The following is a 14,191-nucleotide window of genomic DNA, read 5'->3' as shown; positions in this document are numbered from 1 at the left end:
ATTTCAAATATTTTAAGCTCGCGCTTCGCACTCGCTTTATTGATTTTCAAGATATAAAAGGTATTTAGAATGCCCATCAGATTTTAGATAGCGCATGTTTATTCAGATACGCAGCTTGTTCTCTATTTATAATATCAATATCCAACATATCAAAAAATTTCTGCTCGCGCTTTGCGCTCGCATTATTAATGAAGAAAGATTTCCAATTACTAATCATTTTCATGATTTACAAAACATGAATAGAGTATCCCATTTAGGTAGCTTTAAACTATGGGTTGATCAATATGCATACAGAACAGCTACAATATGAAATAAAAGGCACGTTTACTACTACGAAAGCAGGTGGGAGTAAAGTATCGCGTAATAACAACAGTCTCTGACCTGAAGCTCAAAGCTCGTATGTGCATGTGATATGTGCAAAATATGTACGTGTGCCACGTTGCCCAAATGCAGTACCGGTACGGTACGTGGTTTCGCAGGGGTTGAGCTTTGACACAGAAATGAGGCTACTTCGGGAGAGAATTAGATGATTTTAGGCAGGACTTGAAATAAATTTTTCTCATTTTAACCGCTCTTGTATTGAACTTTCATCGTCAACATAACATCATAGCTTTAAAATGTGTGAAATCATACTATTTCTTAGTATTTTTGTGACACTGTGTTTGCTTGCCGTCTCGCAAGCTGTTGAATTGACTTTTGAGTTGCCAGATAACGCCAACCAGTGCTTTCATGAGGATGTGGAAAAAGATGTGAAAATCATTCTTGAATATCAGGTAATTTTCTCCTTGTCATAAGCTATATTATAATTTTTACATATTCTTGCAATCCAGTTGTCGCTCCGTCCTATAGATCTACGGTATATTAAATGCAAAAAAAAGTAGAAATCTTTTAGTTCAGTCCCGTGTACTGAGATTGGAGTGTGTATTCTTTCTGTAAATTTGCATTAGATCCAGTATACCATGTATACCGGCACTACCAGAACTTAGTCTTGAGGCGCACGGCCAATATGGGAGACTCTCTCCAATAGGGGAGACAATCTCCCACATTGGAGACTTGCTTTGCAAAAGGACAAAAGAAACAACACCAACAAAAGCATGATTTTTTCCACCCAAAATTTTGTCTCACTGAGTCTGAGCCTGAGGTCAGAAGCCCATTTGTTTTGTGTGTGATTGACAACAAAAATCCTGACCTTATCAAAACAAAAGTAGACGGTGAATATTTATAGTAGATGATGAAAAGGGGTAATTTTTCATGAGGAATCTGCTTATCACATTTTTATTTGCCGCGCCAAGGTAATCCTTTTGCAGCAAATGTAAACAAAGGAAATTGGACTCCAAAACTGGAGACTGGTCTCTGAAATTGGATACCCAAATTCTTTACAAAAGTCTCTGATATTGGAGATAATCTCCCACATTGGAGACAGTCTCCAATATTGGCCGTGCGCCTCTACTGTATACTCGTTAATTCAGCTCCGACAGACAACAACAAACAAGTACGGTAACAACAGCTCCAGTAGAAATTTCTAGGCTATGGCAGTGTGTTGAAACTTCATGTGTGTCATCCATAATATCATGCATGATGGGAAGTTCACCCGGCCCTGACCAAAACTTTCTTTGTTGTAAAGCAGAAAAAATAATTATAAACAAAAAGGTTTGAGTAAGATCCATTAAGATTAAAATTAAAAAGCCAGGGTACATGCACTCACACTAATACGAGGTTAGTATATATACTAACCTCGTACAAGGGACCGTGTTTGACCCTGGATTTCGAAGTAGTCGGCAAACATCGCTTCATTGCTGAAGTAATATTTGCCGAAAATCCTTCTTGCTACGCACCGGGGCTCTTTCCGGTCAGTAGCAATACCTAAAAAAATTATACATATGATTTGGAAATAATTTCATTACAAAAAGAGCAAATTTCGCTTACCTCGGCCTAGCAAGTGACTTTGTTTGTCTCTTCTACGGAAATACAAGGAAGCCCGTTGGTGGCGCTAATACATTTCACAACCTTGATTCAGCTCCTCGGTAATTTTATAACTGTCTAAATTCTTTGAATGCGCAATTCTTATGATTAATTTACTAATTATGGGCACCAATAAATGAAATACCTTCAAAAACATAATTCAAGATTACTATTGGCGATGATAACACTTTTTTGCAATTAATTTAAAACGATGACTAATAAAAAAAATACACATGCCTGGAACAAAACCAGCAGTACAAACTGGGCGTTGTGGCGTGCGCCTGTAATCCAAGCTATGTGGGGAAGTTACAAATTGATGCAGAGATTCGAGGTTCGATCCCTGGTCACGTCTTTCGGATGGTGACGTTAAGGTCGGTCCCAGACGTAAATAATCATATCTGATTGATACACGTCTGACAAAACTCAAATACACACACATCAATAATACGGTATAACAAAGTCTATACAGTGAAAAGATTGGACACTTCACGGACTTCGCGTAATGCCTTGCGTCGATTTGCATGTAAAACAGTGTAGGTGCCTAGTCTTTCCCTTGTCGTGTCATTGATATGAATATAAATCGCGCGCCCTCCTTAGGCGAGAATTGATATCCACGCTGACCAATTTTTATCTCCGTGAAATCTTCACTAAAGATCAAGAAAATATACATATTTTTTAAAAGAAACTTCTAGGAGAAGTCACGGAAGGATCTAAATGATTCGGTAAGCGTCATAGCAGAATGTGAAATACCAGATTATGCGTGATATTTTATGTGGGCAAAAGCCCAGTATATTTTGGATGTGTTGTGTGTGTCGCGTGCATATGACTGATAATCCTTCGCACGCGAGATGATATGAACCCATGGGTGGGGTACATGTACCTTAACTTAAAGGTCAAGTCCACCCCAGGAAAATGTTGATTTGAATAGATAGAGAAAAATTAAACTAGCATAATGCTGAAAATTTCATCAAAATCGGATGTAAAAGAAAGTTATGGCATTTAAACATGTTTATTTTTAAATTAAAGTTTCGCTTACCTTTCACACAACAGTGATATGCACTATTCAGTGACATGCAAATGAGTCAGTCACATGCAAATGAGTCAGTCGATGATGTCCATCACTCACTATTTCTTTTGTTTTTTATTGTTTGAATTATACAATATTTCATTTTTTACAGATTTGACATTAAGGACCAACTTGAATGAACCACATAGTATTTAAACAATGCTAATTCCACATGTTCAGGGGAGAATTGATTGTTGTTTCACTTGACAATGTGGAGAAAATTAGAATATTTCATGTAATAAATTACAAAAGAAATAGTGAGTGAATGACATCAGTCTCATTTGCATACCAACTAGGATGTGCATATATGATGGTGGGCCCCAAGTCTGCGCACCTAACAATTTGAGTTAAGATTAACATGAATTTCTTCTTATTTCACAAAATCTTTCAGTTAATAATGTTCCTTATATTATTATGAGTAAGTGTACCAAATTACTTATTGAAAAATGAAAGAAAATATAGGATTTTCTTGAGAAAACCTCGGGCAGTCATTTTCAGATTGAAAAAAAAATGGTACCCTATGTCTGCGCACTCATTCACTTTGCACACGATTCGGGGATTTTGATGAGAAAGGCTGCATTTTGAGGCCGTCACATGAAATGCCCTAAATTCATTATTTTTCCACTATTTTGAGTCAGATTTTTTTATGAATACCTGTCTCTGTATTGCATGTGTAAAGTCTGTTTGTTGCGTATCTTCTTTTACTAGAATCACGCAGATACGCGAGTGCGCAGATAAGGGGGACTGCGCAGACTTGGGGGAACTTGCCATAACTGTTTTGTGAAATTAAGCGAAACTTTAAAACGTCATAACTTTCTTATTTTACATCTGATTTTGATGAAATTTTCAATGTTATGCTTGTTGGATTTTTCTTATTTTATTCAAGTTAACTTTTTGCTGGGGTGGACTTGTCCTTTACAAAGTGATGTTCGTGCAGGCTCCACTTCACTACCGCTACACTATGCTACACCTAGTGACTACATCACCTACCCGAACATCAAGGTGATGAACTCGCTCTGATACTCCAAGTGACAAAGGTGGGATTTGTATGAAGGAAAATATAAAACTCATGCACCAACACGATTTTAAAAAACAATACAAACTAATATTCTTACTTCTCATTCTAATTTCACTCCATATCCATCCTCCGGTTAGTCACAAAATTGGTGATTTAGAGCCAGTATCGGGTTCCTCACACGTATTCATTCTCTGCCGATTCCAAAACATCGCAAACGCAAATTGCGCATGCGCGTAAATCGCAGCTCAATTTATGAAAATTCATAATGGGACTGTAGATCGGGATCGTTTTGTATTTGGACAGATCTCCTATTTTTTCCCCCATATGATATGTAGGAATGCTGCTCGCATATGAGGTCACAAATCAAATGAATAAAATTCTAAAAACTTTTTTATTCTTTGATGGAAATACCCTCACATTTTTGCCAAATTTTTTTGAAATACATGTGTATCATCGTGGGCAGTGCCACAAGTGGGGGTGGGGACTAGCCTTGAGGATTCCATGTCTGACATTTTTTAACATTTTGACATATACTTCTTCAGACATGGAGCCTTGAACCGCCGGCCATATATGTATAAGAGACACATGTAAACAAAGATGGATTTCCCTAGGAAATCCATAGTTAGAGGGTGAAATCGGTTTGTAGGGGTGAATTTTATTTAACCTTCATGCGCCTTATGCGTATAAAGGGATAAAAATTATTTCACTATAAATGGTAAAAATGAGACGTTTCTTACCAGACCGATCTCCTGTAGATCCCTCGATCCGTTTGTCAACAAAGCAAATACAATACAGCCTGACCCTTGAACCGCTTCGTTATGACGTACATTCGATTAGCGATGCCGTTTTGAAGAACATTTATAGATAAAAATAAAGGTACCGTAGAATTTTGAGCGCTATACGAGCTGCATTTCTTCTCTGATCATCTTCAAATGTGGCATGAGGGTCCATCATGGTAAAGCAAAGCCGCCTATTGATTTTGTTGTGGGCGGAGACATCGTTGCCATGGTAACAACTAACAAGTTTTTGTTGAAATAGCAGAGATGTCCTTGTGAGTGCTCTTACTCTACCAGCTGCATTTCTTCTCCGATCATCTTCAAATGTGGCATGAAGGTCCATTATGGTAAAGCAAAGCTGCCTTTTGATTTGGGTGTGGGCGTAGACATCGTTGCCATGGTAGCAAGATTGTTTGTGGAAATAGACATTTCCTTGTGAGTGCTCTACTGGCTGTGTTTTTTCTCCGATCATCTTCAAATTTGTCATGGAGGTCCATTATGGCATAGCAAAGCCACCTAATGATTTTGGAGTGGATGGAAACATGGTAACCATATATTTGTGGAAAATTTAGTAAAACCTGTAACTTCTGCTTTTCCAATTTGTAATAACAGTTGGCACACAGACGCAATATAAAGCTTATACTCAGCTTTCAAATGACACCAATTTCATAATAATTAATAGGTCTCCATTAAGCAAAAAAAATCATGTCATAAATTTTTTTTATGTGAGAATATTGGGTGTTTTAAGTTGAATTTTTAGGTTTTTTGTCTCACCTGCATAGCAGAGTGAGACTATAGGCGCCGCTTTTCCGACGGCGGCGGCGGCGTCAACCCCAAATCTTAACCAAAGGCTAAGTTTTTGAAATGACAGCATAACTTAGAAAGTATATGGACCTAGTTCATGAAACTTGGCCATAAGGTGTCTGGTTAATCAAGTATTACTAAACATCCTGCCTGAGTTTCATGTCACATGACCAAGGTCAAAGGTCATTTAGGGTCAATGAACTTAGACCATGTTGGGGGAATCAACATCAAAATCTTAACCGAAGGTTAAGTTTTTGAAATGTCATCATAACTTAGAAAATATATGGACCTACTAGGTCTAGTTCATGAAACTTAAAAATAAGGTTAATCAAGTATTACTGAACATCCTGCATGAGTTTCATGTCACATGACCATGGTCAAAGGTCATTTAGGGTCAATAAACTTTGGCCATGTTTTTTTTTTTTGTTGAATTACCATCATATCTCTGTAAGTGTATTGGTCTAGATCATAAAACGTGGACATAAGAGTATTAAACCAAGTATCACTGTACATCTTATGCGAGTTTCAGGTCACATGACCAAGGTTTAAGGTCAATGGATATTGGCCATGTTGGGGGTATTTGTTGAATTACCATCATAACTCAGTAAATATATTGGTCTAGTTCATAAAACTTGGGCATAAGTATCACTGAACATCTCATGCGAGTTTCAGGTCACATGACCAAAGTCAAAGGTCATTTAAGGTCATTGAACTTTGGCCATTTTAGAGGTAATTATTAGATTGATGTCATAACTTTCAAAGTTTATATAGTGTATAAAATGTAGATATAGGGGTAATCAAGTATAACTGACAAGTTTTAGATCACATTATCAAGGTCAAATGTCAATGAACGTAGTATTGTATCATATGAATGGTGTTTTTTGTGAATAATTATTAAAAGGTTGTTTTTCAAAGTCAGCACTGCTGCTATATTGAATCGCGTGATGCAGGTGAGATCGCCAGAGGCATTCCACTTGTTTAGATTAATTTATTGCTAGTTCAAATTAATTAATTGAAATAAATTGTCGAAGATTGTTGGATTAAACTACTCACTTCAAGCTTTCAAATGAGACCAAAATGATGTATCTAGCCCCCTGTGTACATACCAAAATTATTCATGTTTAAAATATGAAATGTGACTTTCCATAGACTGTGTGTACCTCTTCCCCACCACCCTTGCCCCTTTTACGTTCTATCAATCGGGGTGTCGCGAATTTATGTGCTATTGCGCTCAATTTTTCAGACATGATAGAGTAAATATTTAGCTTAAAAATGATACCAATTTCATGACAATATCTCTCCGTTCAACCAAGATATCGTATGTTAAACCGAATGAAAATTGAAAAAGCATAGCAAATCCACCCTTTTGTTGTGCGAGTTCAAGACACATGGCCATATATGAAGAGTTTGGTTGCAAAAGGGGTAAGGTCCACTCCAAGAAAATCATTTGTTTAATTCTCCCATTTTGCAATATTCCTATGCGAAACTAAATTTTCATGATACCCTACCATGAAAACATAAAATCGGGTATAAAAAAAATCTACCTGTCTTCATATTTTTTTAAGTATTCTTTTCCAAAAAAATTCTGTGTAGACCTAACCCCTTTTGCAACCAAACTGAAATGGACCTAACCCCTTTTTAAAAAAAAAGTGATTTTTCTTTGCCATTTTAGTTCTCTTTTTAATGGGAATTTCAACTTTTTTTGGGTATCATCTTATAGAGCTACAAAAAATCTTTACAATTACATTGAGACAAAAAAAAAAATCAAATTTTATGAAAAATGGACCTGCATGCAACCCCTTTTGCAAGTGAGCTCTTCATATGTTGGTTTTGGGGGCTGAAACTGACATACAATTGTTTATCCAGGGCCTTCCAGGCACTAATAAAAGACTCAGGTTGATTGGTTTAACAAGTGATTTGTGTGTGTTTAGGTTGTAACAGGTGGGCAGTATGATGTGGATGTTCTGGTAAAATCTCCCAGTGGCACTGTGGTCTACAAGGAGAAGAGAAAACAATATGACACATTTACTTGGACTACAGATCAAGCTGGGACTATAGAATTCTGCTTCAGCAATGAGTTCTCAACATTTGCACATAAGGTTGTCTACTTTGACTTCATGGCAGGAGATGAAGATCCTCTTATTAGAGATATTGGAGCTCATGCTACAGCATTAACACAGGTGAGTAAAACTGGCTGCGCTCCAAAGACAATCAAAGGCAGTTTTTCGCTACTCTTATTAAAAAAAAAAAGTAAGTCATTTTCATTCACAAAAAAACTCAAATTTAACACGTTTTGACGATTGAGGCTTTTTTTAGCTTCTAATTGATTGATTGAATTTATTTCCGTAAAAAAAAAAAAATACATATGAAATGATACTTGTGAATTGATAAATGAAAAAAACGGGAGGATGGCCCTACTCAGCAGCATCAATCATGGTACTGCTGGTGGCAGCTGGTCAAGGGGTCCTCATATAGCATTTCTGATTTCTGTAATTATGTCCTTTTGTTCAATTTAACGCAGGCTCATTTATATAAGCTTCAGAAGCTTCAGAATGCAGCTGCTCGCATCGTCACTTTTTCAAATAAACGCTCTCATATCACTCCCATCTTGAATTTGCTGCACTGGCTCCCTATCAAAAATTTGATTATTTTTAAGATTCTGTTGCTTGCTTTTCATAGTATTCTTGGATCAACACCACAATACAGTCTTTCATTTATCAATTACTACAGACCAAGTAGGTCTTTGCGCTCATCTACTTCTGGCTGCCTTGTTATTCCAAAAGTTCCAAAAACTTGGGGGGACAGATCATTTGCTTTTGCATGTCTAACTTTGTGGAATAGCCTTCCTGAAGACATTAAAAAATGAAGATTTCACTTGCAAAAGGGGTTAGGTCCATTTTTCATCAAATTTGATTTTTATGTCTTAATGTATAGATTTTTAGTAGCTCTATAAGATGATACCAAAGAAAAGTTGAAATTCCTATTAAAAAGTGAACTAAAATGGCAAAGAATTTTTTTTTTTTTCAAAAGGGGTTAGGTCCATTTCAGTTTAGTTGCAAAAGGGATTAGGTCCACACAGAATTTTTTTTGGAAAAGAATATCTCTAAAAATATGAAGACAGTTAGATTTCTCTTATACCCAATTTTATGTTCTCATGGTAGGGTATCATGAAAATTCAGTTTCGCATAAGAATATTGCAAAAAAAAATAAAAATGATTTTCTCGGAGTGGACCTAACCCCTTTTGCAACTAAACTCTTCTGAAGAACTCATTTGTCAAAAGGGGTTAGGTCCATTTTTCATAAATTTTATTGTTTTCTGTCTCTAAACCTCTAAATTTTTAGTCACTCTGATGATACTAGTTAGAGACAATTTGAAATTCAAATGAAAACGTGAATGAAAGTGGCAAAGAAAATCACTTTTTTAATAAAAAGAGATTGGATTCATTTCAGTTTACTTGCAAAAGGGATTAGGTCCACAATGATAATTTTTTTTTAAATATATAGAAAAAAATTGAAGACAGGTAGATTTCTTTTATACCCAATTTTATGTTCACATGATAGGGTAGTACATCATGACAATTTAGTTTCTCATAAGAATATTGCAATAAATGAGAATAAAAAACATGGTTTTTCTCGGAATGGTCCAAAGTGGACTTAACCCCTTTTGCAACTAAACTCTTCAAATGTACCTCTGTCGAGACTTTCAAAAATCTTCTAAAAACTTTTTTATTTAACTCTTAGCTCTTTATGTGCCTTGAGCACTCTACAATCTGGATTTGGCACTTTATAAGTCGCATTATTATTATTATTATTAAAAGAAAATTACACAAATATAATTTATACACAATACAATAATAACATACCAAAACAATAAGAAATCAAACTTATCTGTCATAGCACCCAGCCCATGCCCTCCCCTATATTAACACACCCTACACTTCAGTGTATAGTTATTAATTGAACAACAGAGAATAATGTACAGTCAGACCCATTTTAAGATGTGGTTATTAACTGCATTATTAAAAGAACTATAAGAAACAGAACATTTAGCATCACTTGGCTATTCATTAAAATATGACGTACCCCTGTATGAAAACATTCTTCTGCAGTATTCAGTCCGTGGTTTTGGAAGAGACAGATTTTTATCAGAACAAAGATAATATAATTTATGAGATGAAAACTAAAATATATTATGCAAGTAAGGCGCACTAAGACCATTCAAACTCTTATAAACCTTTGAAAGAGTATGTTTTATATGCCTTGATTTTAGTGATTCCCAGTTTAAGAGTTGAATAGTATGGTTAGACTCATATTTGTACGGACTAATTTTGAGTATTATTCTATGACAGGAAAAGTTGTTGCACACAATTTGAATGCATATAGAATGGAAAGCTGCTCCTTAAGCAGGAAATAAAATACTGAAAAATTGTCCAAATCTGTAGAGTTCATTAATTCAAGCTTGCAGGAAAAGATATCTCTATGTGAAAGAAGAGAAGAAAAAAACATTTGTAATCTGGAAAGCAGAAAAATCACCCATTTTTTCTGTGTGCAAACCTATGGAATCACAATGCTTCTAACACAACCTGACGTCATGGTCTTGAATCTGGTGAAAAGAACAAGAAAGCCAATATTCAAAGTCGGATAATGGGAGATATTCTTAAGAAGTACACATGGCTGGTAAGCAGTGAAAATGGATGAAGCTTGAATTGCTTTGTTTAGTACATTTAAGATTTTTATTATATGATTTGTCAATTTCATTTTTCGGTCCGGTCTGGTAGAAGTTATGATGGAAATATTCCTTTATGTAGATATCTCTCCATTAGTCAAATAATCACCTAACAGTCAAAGAAGTATGTTAGTCCAGATTATGCAAAATGTACATGTATAATTTACTTTTTCAAATTTTAAAGAAGTTGATCAAACAATATATTAAAATCTGTACCTCTTGTTGCTCTTTTTTCAGTTGGAGACATCTTGTGTGACAATCCATGAAGCTCTTAAAGCTGTAGTCAACTTCCAGACACATTATAGGTTACGAGAAGCAAAGGGGAGAGCTCAGGCAGAGCGTCTTAATCAGAGAGTCCATCTTTGGTCTTTAGGAGAATTTATCTTAATTCTTATTATTGGTATAGGTCAAGTTATTGTTCTTCGTAGTTTTTTCACGGACAGAAAAAACAAAACTGGCAGAGCATAGTTATTAGTAGGAATTTATTTTTCACTGTTTAGTTCTAGGTTGAATATATTTTGGAGATGTTCTTGTCCCTGTTTTTGTTTATTGTTTGCCTTGAAATTGATGAACTTTTGTGGTGGTTTGTTGTTTTTGTTTTTGTTACGAGAATAAAAGGTCCATACCCAAGTTATTCTATGGTAAGTATATAATTGACATAACCAATATGGAATGTTAATTCAATTACATTTTATTCAAAGAATTAGGGAAAGTTCATAAAAGTTCCAACAGCCTTTTCTACTGCTTTCCTAATTTGACTTTCAGATTATTTATGCAAGAAATCCAGGTTAATAATAGAAATGGGTTTCCTGTAAACTTTCTGTCACATTTTTTCGTCATTTAATTGCTTGTAATTTATTAGCTTTGTCCGCTTTTCTTTCAAGGACAATCTAACCAAAGTAGTTCATTTTTTAAAGCAAAAAAAAAAAAAAAAATAAAAATGCAAAGTTGCAGAGGGGATTAAGTTTGAAATAGATCAGACCAATTTTCTTTGGAAATATTATTTAGCTGGGTAAGTCTATCTAGTTGGGTGTGTTTTTGTGACATACTAGAACCAAAAAAAGTGTCTCTTTTAAAATAGGCAAATATCTTCCAATGATAAGTTCAGCATAAATTGGTGTCCCACAAAGGTTTTCTTATTAAACATCATGATGTTGTGCAACTTCAGACCTGTCAATTTATTGCCAGTGATAGATTGTGATGTCCATGTAATATTGATAAAAAAGTATCTTGCAACTACAACAAACCCAGAAAAGTTATCAAGATCTAACATGAATTAATATGATAGGAGGCATTCCTCACATTGATACATCAAATCTGAGATCTTCACTGTAAAATACATAGTTTATACCTACATTACATGGACATCTTGTAATTTTCTTTTTACTCAACCCAATTGACTTACCCAGCTTCTCCTGTTTCCTGGGGTAATACTCAAATACATCGTTAAAAGGCCTCAGTTCACTTTTAAAAATCTTGCTAATTAATGCATATTCACATGAGTATCTTGATATGTGAGAATTGTTCAGCACCTTAGGATACATGCACATCACAACAATACCACCATTTCAGTTATTTTGATGTACCGGTACCTATATTGTTTATATTTTATTAATGTAATTATATAAGTTACATAGAAAATATCTTATTAATTGTCCACCTATACCATATTAATTATCTTGATGCATATAGGTTTCCTTTAAAAAAGGGGTTGTTTCACATGAATCGTTACTTTGTTGTAGTCCAATGTATTCAGAAGAAATAATAAGTTTAAATGGGTATCAATTTTGTTTAAAAATACATAGTACCATGTCATTTATTGCAAGGTATGCAGGATAGTCTAATTAAAGGAAAGGTGATTTATTGATAATTTTGTGTGCCGTTCCCAGTATTACGATCATTGCTTTGGTTTAGTATTGTTTCATTGTATAATGGTTTTTCTTTCTAAACAAATACTAGTAGTTCATACCAGCTGACAACGAAATGTCAAATCTCCTTATCCTCAGACCAGGCATTACAGAAAGATCGATTTCTATTTTTCCAAAAGCACAATCATATTACATACATGTATGAAAGCAAATTTTGGAGTCTGTATGCAACAACAAAAAACTTTTTTCCTCATTATTACTAATTGAATTTAAACAAAAGCATACAAGCTGTATAGTGAACTTAAAGTTTGAATGTTTGTCTACTTTGTCAGTTTGGGCAATATTGTTAATAATTTTGTAGTAGGAAGTTTTGTTCGTCTTTAATGTCGAAATTGTAAATGTGTGTTTACATGTACGTGGAGAATCATAAAGTTCTGTGAACTTGCTGGCTGTTATGTACAGTATGTGATATTATGTGAAATAGCACATCTGATGGAAGATATACTGTATGAAGACATACAGTATATAGTTACTCTTCATTTGATGTAGATGTTTAGGAAAAATAATTCTTGGTATTTATACTTTCATTGAGCATTCTTCTTAGTGGCGTATCTTGGAAACAACTGTCAGGGCAAGCACTGATATCATATCTCTTAAATTCTGATGTTAGCATTAAGTGTTTTTTTTTGCTTTTTTAAGTAATTAAACTTACAAGTATTTATCATTGTTATTAGTCACTTATGATTTTTTGGTGGACCAGGGGAAACCGCCCACTCGCCCCCAAGATACGACATTGATTCTACATATGTCTTAATGAATCGTCTTTTATTATCTTTATATCAAGGTGTAAATTTACATTTCCTTTTTTTTTTGGAATCATTTAACAAACATTTGTAAATAGATAAGAGATATTTTGTATAGTTCTTTGTTTGTTTAAATATCAAGAGAATGAGGTCATATGTTACAATTTAGAAAATGTTTTATGTAGACTAGACTTGAAATAATCACATGGTCATCTTCATTTTAGCCTCGTCTTGTCTCAAAGAGTATGAACATTGTGAACATGTATTTATAAATAATGCTTTCACTATCATTATGCTATGCTTGAATATCCTTTGTGAGTAGACCTTTTGTATAGATTGCTATTGTGAAATTGTATAGATCATATTGTTTTGTCTCTACCAATACAAATAATCCTACGTATCTGTTGTTTATTTAAGTGTAGTTCTCTTCACAGATGCATACTTGGTTTGCTTGCATGATTTCAATTTCCAGTATAAGATTTCTTTCGTGTTGAATTTCATGATTATCATGAACCCTTTTTTCTATGTAGGTATCATGACATGACCAATGAAAAGCGGCGTTTTCTGATTTTGTATGTATTTCTGGATTTAGGATACATGGTAGTTAATGAGGGGATGTAGTCAGCTCATCCAGGGAACCTGACTTAAAGCACTGATTAGCAAACTAAAGAATGCATGACTTTCATTCTATTATTCTATAGTACATTTGTATAATGATATTACTTTGGTTAAAACTATTTCTTACGATTAAAACCTTTTTTCTTGGAGAGATAATCAGGTGAATATAGTTGTAATGATTTTATCAAATTAAAGTTGATTGGATCTCTGATATTCATTCAAAAGCTTTATATGGCTTCTTTATTTATAATATTAAAACTTGTTTTGGTTCTGATTTGAAATGTGCATGGTGAAAAAAAAGTGATTTTGATATTTGGGTAGTGCAGGTTTACAACATCTTTGTTCTACCTACAAGAGAAATGATAATCAACTTTATAAGTAGAGAGATAGAGACAGACAGACACAAAATGAGGGGGTGGTAGAACGAGGGGATAACAGTTTGACATAGAATGGGATATTTCAAAAGGGAAGAATTCGTTGTCAATGGCTGGAAAAGGATGATGAAAGATTTGTTTTAAAGATGACATTAGATAATAGAGTGAATATTGAA

The 14,191-nt window shown here is 34.5% G+C and overlaps 1 protein-coding gene across 1 annotated transcript; it reads left to right on the top strand.

Moving 5' to 3' along the window:
* The first annotated feature begins 320 nt into the window (after positions 1-320).
* Positions 321-13,854, top strand: LOC129255356 (transmembrane emp24 domain-containing protein 3-like). The gene is made up of 3 exons (XM_064097677.1): positions 321-773; positions 7,558-7,806; positions 10,590-13,854. The coding sequence occupies exons 1-3, from the start codon at positions 618-620 to the stop codon at positions 10,818-10,820; spliced, it is 636 nt and encodes a 211-aa protein (XP_063953747.1). The 5' UTR covers positions 321-617; the 3' UTR covers positions 10,821-13,854.
* Positions 13,855-14,191: the final 337 nt, after the last annotated feature.

Source organism: Lytechinus pictus, chromosome 3 (genome assembly GCF_037042905.1).
Source record: "Lytechinus pictus isolate F3 Inbred chromosome 3, Lp3.0, whole genome shotgun sequence".
Classification (NCBI taxonomy): domain Eukaryota; kingdom Metazoa; phylum Echinodermata; class Echinoidea; order Temnopleuroida; family Toxopneustidae; genus Lytechinus; species Lytechinus pictus.
Note: the sequence above shows the minus strand (reverse complement) of the source record. Positions and strands in the feature narration are given on the sequence as shown.